Genomic DNA, 15,435 nt, shown 5'->3' with positions numbered 1-15,435 from the left:
ATCTTTATGATGTTTTTATCATAAATCCTCAATAATATTCCAATCGGACAATTCCTAAAGACAAGTCTTTAGAAAGGGAAAGGAACGCAGCTAACTCTTACGGTCGTGCGCCTGACTGAGCTCATGGCATTCTGCTAGACACCTGACTCAAACAGCTCTTATTCGCTCTTCCTTCACAGTAGAATCCTGAAAGAAGGTTCTAAAGACTTTTGACATCTAGTGGAAGCCTTAGGAAGTCCAATTGGAACACATTTTACACTGTATATTGGATAGGCAAATACTTGAAAACCTACAAGCCTCAGATTTCCCACTTCCTGGTTGGATTTATTTCTCAGGTTTTTGCCTGCCTGCCATATGAGTTCTGTTATACTCACAGACATCATTCAAACAGTTTTAGAAACTTCAGAGTGTTTTCTATTCAAATCCACAAATAATATACATATATAGCTTCTGAGCCTGACTAGCAGGCAGCTTACTCTGAGCACCTTATTCATCCAAGCTACTCAATACTGCCATAAGAAGCTAACGTTCTGGGAACCTGGTTTGTACGAAAGGGTGAAAACAAAACGGGTGAAAAACATGTCCCACCTTGCCTGGCGAGGGTTCAGTCTCCTCGCTGCCCGGATTGCAGTGGTCAGTCCAGATGAGAAAATGGTGTTTAGCCCCCTCAAGCCAATGTCTCCACGTCTTCAAGGCCTTGGCTACAGCCAACAGCTCCCGGTCCCCCATGTCATAGTTTTTCTCCGCCAGGCTGAGCTTCTTCAAGAAGAAGGCACAGGGGCGGAGCTTTGGTGGCGCACCACTCCTATCCCAGCCTCAGATGCGTTCACCTCCACAATGAACGCCAAAGAGGGATCCGGATGTGCTAGCACGGGCGCCGAGGTAAACAGAGCCCTTAGTTGCCCAAAAGCTCTGTCTGCCTCAACTGACCACTGCAGACGTACAGGACCCCCCTTCAGCAATAAGGTAATGGGAGCAGCCACCTGACCAAAACCCCGGATAAATCTCCGGTAGTAATTGGCAAACCCTAAAAAACCCTGCACCTCCTTTACCGTGGTGGGAGTCGGCCAATTACGCACGGCTGAAATGCCTTCACTCTCCATCTCCACCCCTGATGTGGAAATGCGGTACTCTAGGAAGGAGACGGCCTGCTGCAAGAACAGGCATTTCTCAGCCTTGACATACAGGTCATGCTCCAACAGTCGTCCAAGTACCTTGCGCACCACGGACACATGCTCGGTGCGCGTAGCGGAGTATACCAGAATGTTATCGATATACACCACTACACCCTGCCCGTGCAGGTCCCTGAAAATCTCATCTACAAAGGATTGGAAGAGCATTCATCAACCCATACGGCATGACGAGGTAATCAGAATGCCCTGAGGTGGTACTAAACGCCATCTTCCACTCGTCTCCCTCCCGGATACGCACCAGGTGGTATGCGCTCCTGAGATCCAGTTTTGTGAAGAAGCGCGCCCCATGTATTGACTCAATCGCCATGGCGATAAGAGGTAGCGGGTAACTGTACCTCACCGTGATTTGATTAAGACCTCGATAATCAATGCCTGGGCGCAAACCTCCATCCTTCTTCTTCACAAAAAAGAAACTCAAGGAGACCGTCTCCGCATGCGACAGGGGATACACGTGACTCCTGGGAAATGCAGCGTCTACCAGGAGATTTATCGCACAATCCCCCCTTCGATGGGGTGGTAATTCAGTCGCCTTTTTTTATACAGAAGACGAGAGCCAAATCGCCATATTCGGGGGGGATGCGCACAATGGAGACCTGGTCTGGGCTTTCCACCGTAGTAGCACCAACGGAAACCCCTACACACCTTCCCGAGCACTGTCGTGACCACCCCGTGAGAGCCCTCTCTTGCCATGAAATAGTGGGGTTATGATGAGCTAACCAGAGAAGGCCCATTTCCACGGGAAATGCAAGAGAGTCAATGAGAAAGAGACTGATTCTCTCCTCGTGACTCCCCTGCGTCACTATGGCCAGGGAAATAATAGCTTCCCTGATTAGCCCAGACCCCAATGGTCGACTATCCCGAGCGTGAAATGGGAAAGGTCTAGCCAAAGGGATAATGGGGATCATGAGACTAAGAGCGAGCCCTCTGTCAATAAAATTCCCAGCTGATCCTGAATCGACGAGCGCCTTATGCTGGGAATGCGTGGGAAAATCAGGAAAACAAACAGTTACAAACAGTTGGACAACAGAGGACTCTGGATGAGAATGGTGCAGATTCACCTGGGGTGACGCCAGAGTGCCTTGCCTGCTGCCTCAACTCCCAGAGGGACCGACCGGCAGTGTGTCCTCTGCGGCCACAGATGGTGCACGAACTGGAACCCCTCTGGTCTTCCTACGCACCACCCCTCCCAGCTTCATAGGTTCAGGAGAGGGGTGCGAGGGGATGGAACCACCAGACCCTGATCTGAATGTCGGTGGGTAGCCAGCAGGTTTTCCAGCCGGATGGACAGGTCCACCAGCTGATCCAATGTAAGGGTGGTGTCTCTGCAGGCCAACTCCCGACGTACGTCCTTGCGCAGACTGCAACGGTAGTGGTCGATCAGGGCCCTGTCGTTCCATCCCGCGCCAGCAGCCAGGGTCCTAAACTCTAGGGCAAACTCCTGGGCACTCCTCGTCTCCTGCCTCAGCTGGAAGAGGCACTCACCCGCTGCACACGGAAATGGCGGGTGAACTCGGTGAAGTCCTCCAACGCTGTATCTCCTTCCCCCCACATGGCGTTGGCCCACTCCAGAGCTCTCCCTGAGAGACACGAGATAAGGGCGGATACCCTCTCCCTTCCGAGGTAGCTAGAAAAATGGTGCCCAGGTATAGGTCCAGCTGTAACAGGAAACCCTGTCACCGTGCCGCCGTCCCATCATACTCCCTGGGAAGGCTGAGACTTATCCCACTGGGACGGTTGCAGAAGGAGTGAGTAGTGGAGGTTCAGGTTGCATGGTTGTAAGTGCTGGTGGACCTCCCCGTCTCTCCCAACGGTCCAGGGTCTGGATAACTTGATCCATGATGGCGCCGAGATGGTGGATTACTTTCGCTTGCTGCTGAATGCGCTCCTCAACCCCTATACCAGGGGCACCTGTTCCTGTTGACTCAATGAGTGGTCGACAATTCTGTAATGGGGTGTGTGCTGGTGGCAGGGAAGTCAGGCGCAGGAGAACGAAATTGGTATAAACAGAGTTATTTAATAAATGCTTACAAACTCCAAAAACCAACATATAACATAAAGAAAGTGGGTAAAAACCCATCGCACATCATAACATATATGGCACCAATACATACAACGAATAATTCCCGACAAGGACATGGGGGAAAACAGAGGGAAAATATACAACATGTAATTTAGGGAATTTAAACCAGGTGAGTGTGAAAACAAGACAAAACAAATGGAACATTAAAAATGGATCGGCGATGGCTAGAAGACCGGTGACGTCGACCGCCAAACACCGAACAAGGAGAGGAACCGACTTCGGCAGAAGTCGTGACACATTGATGAGATTATTATTTTTTATATTTACAAAGCTATCCGTCTCTGTAAAAGCTGAAAAAAACAAAAAAGATATTGCACATAATACTTTTCTAGAATTACATCATAATGGAAGTAGGCTCCGCAACAATTAGAAATACAATTAAATGCTTGAGCGTGGTGCACACACAATACCAATAATAATACCAGAATGTCCAACCTATGAGTTGATTTGAAGGTAAGACTTTCTTCTGATTTAAGAGCAGAAAACAGGCTCAGATCTGAGGAAATGGATGTGGTGCATGTTATTGTTTTCTTGTCTAGCATTCTTAGACATGGCCCCATCTACTGTACATTGAGATTTAATGCAGAGATCCATAAAGTAGAATTATTTGGGCCACACCCTGGGGATGGCATATTTTATTCATGATCACTATAAAAATAAAGATTTGCTCTGGTGGCCCAGGCCAGTAACATATTCTGAGAGCTGGGCCAGATGCTGGTTCTAAATGGATAGTACTGTAGCAAAACAGCACAGCAGCCATGCTTCCTCTTATTCCTCCAGGCTGGTGCAGCATTAGTTCCAGCCACTGTTGGCCCACAGTAGTTCTTGACCAAGCATATACTTACTACACTTACAATTGGCATTTGTGTCTGTCCATGAAATAGAGTTTGCTACTGTTTATTTGGCAACAGCATTTGCATTGTGTGTTGCTTATGTTGTGCAGCGAGTTGTAGGTATTCCATGGCAATAATTTGCTTAAGTTTTTCTCGTCACCTTTCTCCAGTTTCTTTGCCCTTCTGTGAAATGTTCAACAGCTAAACTGATCGACAGCTGGCTTCATGTTTTGTAACTACGGCAACTGACAAGGTCATGTCAAATGAGATGATGGGTAGGCAGGACTGTGCTGGGAAATATTTACTCTCTCTTTTTTTGTCCTCTCTCTTCCTCCCACCCTCTCCCTCTCTCACCCACTCACACACCCACGCACAATAACCTACTCCACACACGGACACAAACACACACACATTTCTCTTTTACTGTAATGAACAAAAATATAAATGCAACATGCAACAATTTCTAGGATTTTACCTAATTACAGTTCATATAAAGAAATCAGTCAATTGAAATAAATTAGTTAGACCCTAATGTATGGATTTCACATGACTAGCAATAAAGGTATGCATATGTTTGTCACAGATACCTTTAATGAAAGGTTGGGATGAGCATCAGAAAACCAGTCAGTATCTGGTGTGACCACCATTTGCCTCATGCTGCACATACACATCTACTTCTCATAGAGTTGATCAGGCTGTTGATTGTGGCCTGTAGAATATTGTTGCACTCCTCTTCAATGGCAGTGTGAAGTCCCTAGCACAAGGTGCTCCTGTGTAATGATCATGCTGTTAATCAGCTTCTTAATATGCCACAGCTGTCATGTGGATGGATTATCTTGGCAAAGGAGAAATACTCACTAACAGGAATGTAAACACATGTGTGTTCAATATTTGAGAGAAATAAGATTTTTGTGCATATGGAACATTTATGGGATCTTTTATTTTAGCTCATGAAACATGGGACCAACACTTGTTGCGTTTACATGTTGCGTTTACATTTTTGTTCGGTATCTCATCAGTATTGAAACATATGGAAGTTATATTAATAAATAATATAGTTACAGATACAGGCATTCAAGAAAGGTCTTGGGCTTTTCTTTCAATCTCTCTGTCAATGGCATCTAAGGGTTGAAAGTTAAAGAAGAGGGTTACCCTCAGCATCCCAATGTTATTCTCCCATCTCCAACACTGATCCAGAAACAGATTTGTATTCCATTGTGTGCCCTGAAGGTTAACCATATAGTGTTATCAGGGCATTATAAGAACTATAGTTACTAAGGCTACTGCACATATACAATATATTCTGTATACACTTAGAGTTATTTTTTGTATAACTTGAACAGGAATAGATGAGTAGATAAACAGTTCATTTCAGTATTAATGCTAGAAAGTCCATGGTAAGGCCAGTGTGATGCCATTTGAATGTGTTGGCTGAAGACTAACAGACACAGTTAGTTGTGATGTCTTCATGCCTGCCCTTGGCAATCAGGTGATCGATCACGTGTTGGTAGCTATTGTACATTCACCATATTATCAGTTGTCTCATTTGATTTCAGTCAAAATGACAATGTTTATTTGTCACGTGCACCGAATACACCTTACAGTAAAATGCCTACTTACAGGCCTTAACCAACAGTGTGATTTTTAAGTAAAAAATAGGTATTAGGTGAACAATATATAAGTAAAGAGATAAAAACAACAGTAAAAAGACAGTGAAAAACAGTAGCAAGGCTATATAGAGGCACCGGTTTGTCAGGCTAATTGAGGTAGGATGTACATGTAGGAATGGTTAAAGTGACTATGCATCAAATCAAATTAAACTTTGTTTGTCACATGCGCCGAATAAAACAAGTGTAGACTTTACCGTGAAACGCTTACTTACAAGCCCTTAACCAACAGTGCAGTTCAAGAAGAATAAAATATAGGCTAAAAGTAGGCTAAAATAAAAAGTAATATAATATAAAGTAACACAATAAGAATAACAATAATGAGGCTATATACAGGGGGCATCGGTACCGAGTCAGTGTGCAGGGGTACAGGCTAGTTGAGGTAATCTGTACATGTAGGTGGGGCGAAGTGACGATACATAGGTATCAAACAAACAAAGAGTAGCAGCAGTGTGGGGGGTGTCTATGTAAATTGTCCAGTGGCGATTTTTATGAATTGTTCAGCAGTCTAATGGCTTGGGGGTAGAAGCTGTTGAGGAGCCTTTTGGTCCTAGACTTGGCGCTCCGGTACCCCTTGCTGTGCAGTAGTAGAGATAACAGTCTATAACTTGGGTAACTGGAGTCTCTGACAATTTTATGGGCTTACCTCTGACACCGCCTATTATATAGGTCCTGAATGGCAGGAGGTTTGGCCCCAGTGATGTACTGGGCCTTTCGCACTACCCTCTGTAATGCCTTACAGTCAGATTCCGAGCAGGCGGTGATGCAATGGTCAGGATGCTCTCGATGGTGCAGCTGTAGAACCTTTGAGGATCTGGGGACCCATGCCATATCTTTTCAGTCTCCTAAGGGGGAGAAGGTTTCACAAATGTCTTGGTATGTTTGGACCATGATAGCTCGTTGGTGATGTGGATACCAAGGAACTTGAAACTTTCAACCCGCTCCACTACAGCCCGTCAATGTTAATGAGGGCCTGTACGGCCCGCCTTTTCCTGTAGTCCACAATCAGCTAATTTGTCTTGCTCACATTAAGGGACAGGCTGTTGTCCTGGCACCACACTGCCAGGTCTCCGATATCCTCCCTATAGGCCGTCTCATCGTTGTCAGTGATCAGGCCTACCACTGTTGTGTCGTCAGCAAACTTAATAATGGTGTTGGAGTCGTGTTTGGCCACGCAGTCGTGGGTGAACAGGGAATCCAGGAGGGGACTAAGTACACACCCCTGAGGGGCCCAAGTGTTAAGGAGCAGTGTAGCAGACGTGTTGCTGCATACTCTTACCACCTGGGGGCAGCCCGTCAGGAAGTCCAGGATCCAGTTGCAGAGGGAGGTGTTTAGTCCCAGAGTCCTTAGCTTAGTGATGAGCTTTGAGGGCACTATGGTTTTGAACACTGAGCTGTAGTCGATGAACAGCATTCTCACATAGGTGTTCCTTTTGTCCAGGTGAGAAAGGGCGTTGTGGATTGTGATTGAGACTGCGTCATCTGTGGATCTGTTGGGGCGGTATGCAAATTGGAGTGGGTCTAGGGTGTCCGGGAGGATGCTGTTGATGGCTCACATGTTGATGTGAGCCTTTCATAGCACTTTATGGCTACCGATGTGAGTGCCACAGGGCAGTAATAATTTAGGTAGGTTACCTTCCCTTCCTTGGGCACAGGGACTATGGTGGTCTGCTTGAAAAATGTAGGTATTACAGATTCGGTCAGGGAGCGGTTGAAAATGTCAGTGAAGACACTTGACAGTTGGATTACATCCCGATAATCCGTCTGGCCCAGCGGCTTTGTGAATGTTGACTTGTTTAAAGGTTTTGTTCACATCGGCTACAGAAAGCGTTATCACACAGTCATCCAGAACAGCTGGTGCTTTCATGCATGCTTCAGTGTTGTTTGCCTCAAAGCGAGCATAAAAGGCATTTAGCTCATCTGGTAGGCTCGCGTCACTGGGCAGCTCACATCTGGGTTTCCCTTTGTAGTCCGTAATAGTTTTCAAGCCCTGCCACACCCAACCAGCGTCAGAGCAAGTGTGGTAGGATTAAATCTTAATCCTCTATTGATGCTTTGCTTGTTTGATGGTTCATCTGAGGGCGTAGCGGCGTTTCTTATAAGCGTCCGGATTAGTGTCCCGCTCCTTGAAAGCGGCGACTCTAGCCTTTAGCTTGATGCGGATGTTGCCTATAATCCATGGCTTCTGGTTGGGATATGTACATACAAGATCGAATCTCCGAGCTGACAAGGTAAAAATCTGTCGTTCTGGCAGTTCACCCACTGTTCCTAGGCCATAATTGAAAATAATAATAGGTTCTTAACTGACTTGCCTAGTTAAATAAAGGTCAAATAAAATAAATATAAATATACAGTCAATGTGGGGACGACTTCATCGATGCACTTATGCATATATAATAAACAGAGAGTAGCAGTAGTGTAAAAGAGGGGTTGGCGAGTGGTGGGTGGCGGGACACAATGCAGATAGTTCGGGTAGCCAATATGCAGGGGCACCGGTTAGTCGGGCTAATTGAGGTAGTGAGGTAGTATGTACATGAATGTATAGTTAAAGTGACTATTCATACATGATAAACAGAGAGTAGCAGCAGCGTAAAAGAAGGGTTGGGGGGACCATGCTAATAGTCCGGGTATCCATTTCATTACTTGTTCAGGAGTCTTATGGCTTGGGCGGTAAAATCTGTTGAGAAGCCTTTTGGTCCTAGACTTGGCACTCCGGTACTGCTTGCCATGCGGTAGTAGAGAGAACATTCTATGACTGGGTTGGCTGGGGTTTTTGACCATTTTTAGGGCTTTCCTCTGACACCCCCAGTGATGTACTGGGCTGTACGTACTACCCACTGTAGTGCCTTGCGGTCGCAGCCCGAGCAGCTGTCGTACCAGGCAGTGATGCAGCCAGTCAGGATGCTCTCGATGTTGCAGCTGTAGAACCTTTTGAGGACCCATGCCAAATCATTTTAGTTTCCTGAGGGGGAATCTGCTTTTTTGTGCCCTCTTAACAACTGTCTTGTTGTGTTTGGACCATTCTAGTTTGTTGTTGATGTGGACACCAAGGAACGTGAACCTCTCAACCTGCTCCACTATAACCCCATCGATGAGAATGGGGGCGTGCTCGGTCCTCCTTTTCCTATAGTCCACAATCATCTCCTTTGTCTTGATTATGTTGAGGGATAGGTTGTTATCTCTTGGCAAATTGTGTGGTCTACAGTTTATCATAAGACACCTGCTAGCTGAATATCCATGTCATCATTCAGCCACGATTCCGTGAAACATAAGATATTATAGTTTCTGACGTCCCGTTGGTAGGATATTCGTGATCGTACCTTGTCTATTTTATTGTCCAATGATTGCACATTGGCAAGTAATATTGGCGGTAACGGCAACTGTCCCATTGGCGTCTGCGGATCCTTATGAGGCACCCCAGCCCATGTCTATACCTGCATCTCTTTCTCTTGCCAATGACGGGGATGTTGGCCTTGTTGGGTGTCCTGCTTGTTGAAGAAAAAATCTTAGTCTAATCCGAGGTGAGTGATCGCTGTTCTGATGTCCAGAAGCTCTTTTTTGCCGTAAGATACAGTGGCAGAAACATTATGAACAAAATAAGTTACAAATAACGCAAAACCCCACATAATAGCACAATTGGTTAGGCAACCCGTAAAACCTCTGCCATTTCTTCCTGCGCAATTTTACAAAAATGACTGCAATTCATAGTTCATAGATCATACATACACACAAAAAAAGGGTTATTCGGCTCTCCTCATAAGATAACCATTTTTGGTTCCAAAGAGATCCCTTTTGGGTTTTATGTAGAACCCTTTATGTAGAAGCTGGAACCAAAAAGGGTTCTTAAATGGGTTCTCCTATGGGGACAGCCAAAGAACCATTTTAGGTTCTAGATAGCACCTTTTTTTCTAATAAGTTTATATGAATAAAAGAAAGCAATAGCAACTTGATTTGCAGAGTTTATTTTTTTCTGATACTTAATAAAATGCTAAGCATGTATTTGATATACCTTACCATGTGAGGTGTCAGTCTGGCATCCTTCATGGAAAAGTCAAAGACAGTATTAGAATGGATGGCTTTGTCTGAGAGTTGAAAGGCATTAAATCACTGGTGTTCCTGTGATTAAATGTCAGCTGTCACTCTGCATGGGAGAGCTGCTGTTTCCCCTCACCACCATATGTACAGTAGACTATGCCAGTCCACATGGGGTAAGGCTGGGTGGGGAGTGGCACTGTGTGTGTGTGTGTGTGTGTGTGTGTGTGTGTGTGTGTGTGTGTGTGTGTGTGTGTGTGTGTGTGTGTGTGTGTGTGTGTGTGTGTGTGTGTGTGTGTGTGTGTGTGTGTGTGTGTGTGTGTGTGTGTGTGTGTGTGTGTGTGTGTGTGTGTGTGTGTGTGTGTGTGTGTGTGTGTGTGTGTGTGTGTGTGTGTGTGTGTGTGTGTGTGTGTGTGTGCGTGTGCGTGTGCGTGCATTCTGAACTATTGGTTGACAAGGGTCAATATTAAAATTAACTTTGTCCCAAGGCAGAGAGGGAATCTTTTGACTCTGTGCAGAAATAATGGACGTTTAGTGGTGCATTTGAAGATTGATGTGGGGAAATTCTCAGGCCTATGTCTATGCTGCATTCGTACCATCAATCAATCAATCAATCAAATGTATTTATAAAGTATTTTTTAAATCAGCAGATGTCACAAAGTGCTTATATTGAAACCTAGCCTAAAACCCCAAACAGCCACATGATGTCAGATCCAGGCATGTAATTCTTAAGCAAGGAACAAGCTTTTCTTCCTCCTCTCCCTGAAACACCCACACAAAATTAAATGACCATTCTGACTGCAAAGTATACAATGTGAAAGGGACCATATTAAAATTATAATTTTTTTCTTCTCTTTTAGATAAACCTTTCTCTGAAGAAAAGTGTTGCTCAGAGAGATCACTTAGTGTTCTCTTGCTGCTCAGGGTGATGCAGTATAACTTTCATAGCAACAGATTCCACTCTAATGTCTGTTTAAAGAAAGTCTTTAAAGCAATGTCTTTGAAAGAATAAGTGGCTTTGGTGTGCTTTTGAGTTTCGCAGCAGTTTGGATTTTTTGGTTATTATCGATTGGGCTTCTGTTTGGAGTTTGATAACAGTGTCAGTAAAAGGGACAGTTAAATTTGATGGTATACTAAGACACTGGGCTCCGTTTTATGAATTTGATCCCACTCAGTCATCTCCCTTAATGTTCTGCTTCAGCAGCTGTAGTGAACTTAGCATGCTCTAATTGGGTTTCGTGGGAATGCTCTTTACTATTTAGTTAGGGCGCTGGAGTTCAACCCCTGGGCCACATAAATACATCACCTTTGAATTGTTATGGTGATGTAAGCCCAGAAATCAATGTGTGTGCCATGCGCGTCAGTGGTAATGCAGTGCATAGGTCCAACTGCACAGGCTCTCTCAGTGTAGGTCTGTATGATATACTGAAAGGTTAAGTTCATCAATTTGATTGATTAGCTGTTAACCAACCCCTCATTCAGTGCTCTTGTTAACCTGGGATAATAACAGAGACCTCTGTGTAATCTGTTTGTATCCAGGTCTTGAAGGCATGGCGTACAGGAAGGTGCGTGCGGCCCACAAAGGGTCTCTGGAGCGAGAGGAACTGCAGGCATCCGCCCTGGACCTGGAGTGGGACATGGAAAAGGAGCTACAGGACCCGGGACTAGGCCTAGACCGCTTCCAGCTGGAGTGTGTGGAGCATCGGACCGTGGGTAACTCCAACCGTGCTGATCCAGACCCAGACCTGGAGCCCATCCAGCCCTCTGTGTCCGTCTCTCCACACGGTAGGTTTGAGCGGCTGCAGGAGGACCCCAACTACATCTCCCACTTCACCAGAGCTCCACCCAAGGGCCAGCGGAGAAGCAGCTGCAGCCTGGTCAAGTACCTGCTAGCAGGTGTAGGGCTCTTTATCCTGGGGATACTGATAGGCCACTACGCCCACAGCACGGACAAGCCCACCCCTGAACCCCCCACTGACACAGACCTCCTGGAGGAGCTGCTGAGGGACATCACAGCTGAGAAGATCCAGGTTCTGCACAGGTAGGTAGGCCTTTTCACACACACCAATTATTCAGTGATTCTCTGTTTTGCCTCAATGCCTGCAGATCGTTTAGAGACAGAGGGTATACTATTACAGGTAATGCATCTTCTTAGTGTGGAGGCATTATGCGCAGCTGCAGAACAATTAGTGAGCTGAGATGATTTGCATGAAAATTACATTCATTTGGAAGTGTTTCTCTGAGAAGGAGGCTCTCCCAGGTCATGCAAAGGTGATTTAGAGCACATTGTTTGCTGCTGATCTCTCAGCCAATAAACTTGCGGCCCCTTCTGAAAGCTTTTCTTTGTCTGAGTGAAAGTTAGACATTCTTAGGAAGCAGATGTGGGCTTTTCTGTAACAGTCTCTCAGGGAACTGCATCCTTCTAGCAAAGACAGTCTCCCAGCCAAACGCTGTAGCACACTGTATCCCCACTAGTGACAAGAAGGCCTTGTTCACTCCATGCCCAGCTGTGTATAGCTGACAGGCGGGGACAGGGCCCAAGCAGGTAGTAATGTTAAATTAAATGCCGACAAACCTCTGGTGGCATGATATTGTTTTGGTGCCAAGGATCATGGAATACATGTATATTTGTGTCAGAAAGATAACTCAGTTTCAACTGAACTGAGACAATCTGACTCCCAAACAGGCTTTGCAGTTTAGTGTATTTATTATTTATTTAGTCACATGTATTTTTCAGGCGGCAGGGCCAACAGCAGAGCCCAGATTCTCTTGGAGAAAGACACAGTATTGTAAGCTCAACTAACATTATGATCATGCATTCAGCCACCAACTCATAGTTCATACCTTGGATGAACTACCTGTTTGTGGGCGGGGGCTATATCAGTCCGCTAATATGGGACTAGTAAAGGCCCAGTGCACTACTTTTGTGAAGAAAAATAACTTTTTTTTTAATCAGGGTGTGCTTCAGCACCTTCAGCACCTCTACTTCCTGCAGCTATGGCACAGAGGGAATCCTGCAATCTCTCTCCCAAACTGATGCTCTATGGGGAGAGGGGATATTGTGTTAGCTCAGAATGTTTCAAAAATAAAATAAAATAGTTACGTAAAATGGTTTTATCCTCAGTAATTCTCCCACATTAACTAACGGCATTCTGTCCTGCTTGGATGCCTCACCTCTTTCCACTTTATTTGTGACCACTCGGATTTCTGCAGGAGGCTAGTAGACTACAATTCACTTTATTTAGTCAGTGTACTGTGTGCTTGGTGATTGACTATACATAAATATAAGGGTGGGATTTAGTGTGCTATGATGAACAACGGTATGTAATAGTCTGATGTTTGGGCATTTTCTCCTGCCAAAAGGCCCATTGTTTTCCCCTGTATAGACTCTTATGCTGAGACGTTGATATTTCTTTGGCTCATTACTGTATGTGTTTGCTTCTTTTACCATTTACACTTCAAAGAAACGTGCAGGCGCATAAACAGTCTCGGTGAAATTGGATTAGCCGAAAATCCCTGGAAGAAGTCAATTTCCCTCTGTTTGTGTCTCTCTAATGCTATTCTTTATCTCCCCGAGACACTCACTCACTAATTATGCCCTGTAATTGATACAGTCCAGCATGTTGGGAGCATTTCTCATCCTCACCAATTGAAATAAATAATCCCAAAGTCAGATTAAGGGTCATGTCTCCAGGCGGATAAGGAAGGAGGGTTTGTGTAGAAGAAAATAAAAACTGTTTGGACATACTGATTACTGTAACAGAGCTCTGGAAGACCTAAGAAGATACTGCTAGGGACCTTTGGTCTCCTGGTCAGTTCCATCTCCAAACAGAGAGGGGGGCTACAAACTCTCTAGGTTTAGTGTCAAACATGGGTGGCAGCTTTTAAAACAGGCCAGAACACAGTACACATAGCCTGGCCAAATACTGTAGCTACCCACTGGGCACAGACGGTAATTCAGAGTTTATTCCACGCTGGTTCAATGTAATTTCATTGGAATTATGTGAAAATAATGTTAATTCAACCAGTGTGTGCCCATCATGAAGAATGGCTTTCTACCATGTTGGGCTCATAAAGATATTGTGTGATGTGGTGTTATGTGTCATTGACCTAGATTGCCCATAACATTGTCAGTTCTTTTTTTATTCCCCATGGAGACAGACCCATTTGAATGAAAAGATGAAGCCAGACTGTTTCTCTGTGCAAATGTAGTCTGTTTTGGTTTGGTGCCAAATTGAATTTATATAGACAATCTTACATTAATCATCAACTGGAGCCATATTAACCCGGCTGGTAGGGTGCCAATCATAAACTCAACAGGAGAAACTTGTGAGTAAGCGCAGCGTTTAAAAATGATGTTGATTCTCTAACAGGTGGAGCAGCCGCAAAACGTTATCTTGATTACAGCTAGAATATGACAAACAAATACAGTAAGAGTCTTATTGTACCACATATTTCTTATCTACCTTTAACACATTTGGGTTCGTAGTTATAAAAATATAGAACGATGCCCAGAAATGAGACTCACACCTCCATATACCTGTGCACGGGTGTTAGGACTTTTGTAGCTCTGACTAGAATACTTCTCTTTCCATCCCTCCATCCCTCCCTCTTAATGAATCTCTCTCCACTGAGGGGGCTGTGAATGGACTACACCCCTAGGTAATATGGGGCTTATATTATAACCTGGTGATAGGACTGGTAACATCCCTTTGGTAGAATACCTAGACTTAGTGAGGATATTATGCATTCTTTAACAGACATCTCATTATAATTGAAAGCTTTTGAATAAAAAGAACAGAATATTGTTGTGGGAATATAGTGTCATATGGGAAATGCTTGAGGTGCATGGGAATTGAATAATGACCTAATTGGTTGTCAACATGAACCATTGCCAAGTCGGCATACAGCTATTATAGTGTGACACTTAAATCAATAAAAGTATGTTTGGTATACCGAATAATGTAGGATGTAAATACAAATCTAAAAGGAGATTATGTTATATATGGTCATATACAGTATAGTGTGCATAGTACTGTACTGTATTTCAGCATGCCCAATGTTTTAGGTTTCACTTTTTTGTGCTGTAATAATTCTTAGTGTGCTGTAAGTATAAAGGCACAGGGCAAGACCCAGATGCGGACACAGGAGGCAGATGATTTGAGTCTCTGGTATGTATTAGTCCAAGGGGCAGGCAAGAGAATGGTCGTGGACAGGCAAAAAATCATAAACAAGGTCAGAGTACAGGAGGTACAGAGTGGCAGGCAGGCTCGAGGTCAGGGCGGGCAGTATGGTCAGGCAGGCGGGTTCAGAGTCAGGGCAGGCAAGGGACAAACCCAGGGGGACTACCAAAAGAGAGATAAGAAAAAGCAGGAACACGGAAAACCACACTAGTTGACATGACAAGACGAACTGGCAACAGACAAACAAGGAACACCGGAATAAATACCCAGGGACAAATGGGGATAATGGGTGACACCTGGAGGTGGGTGGAGACAATCGCAAAGACAGGTGAAACAAATCAGGGCGTGACAGTAAGGTATGAGCTGTGTCTGTTTATTGTGTATGAAAGAGAGAGAATGAGAGACTGTGTGTGCATGCCCGCATGCAGCTTCTGCTGAATCTGTACG

At 44.8% G+C, this 15,435-nt stretch overlaps 1 protein-coding gene across 2 annotated transcripts in view; it reads left to right on the top strand.

Moving 5' to 3' along the window:
- Positions 1-15,435, top strand: part of LOC123996922 (inactive N-acetylated-alpha-linked acidic dipeptidase-like protein 2) — a 294,216-nt gene that overhangs the window by 86,712 nt on the left and 192,069 nt on the right. For both annotated transcript variants that reach the window (XM_046300766.1, XM_046300765.1), the window contains exon 2: positions 11,345-11,846. In XM_046300766.1, coding sequence (XP_046156722.1) covers positions 11,345-11,846 — 502 coding nt within the window. The remainder of the gene's footprint in view (positions 1-11,344; positions 11,847-15,435) is intronic.

The sequence above is a fragment of the Oncorhynchus gorbuscha genome, linkage group LG15, assembly GCF_021184085.1.
Source record: "Oncorhynchus gorbuscha isolate QuinsamMale2020 ecotype Even-year linkage group LG15, OgorEven_v1.0, whole genome shotgun sequence".
NCBI lineage: Eukaryota > Metazoa > Chordata > Actinopteri > Salmoniformes > Salmonidae > Oncorhynchus > Oncorhynchus gorbuscha.
This window is presented reverse-complemented; position numbering and strand designations above follow the sequence as displayed.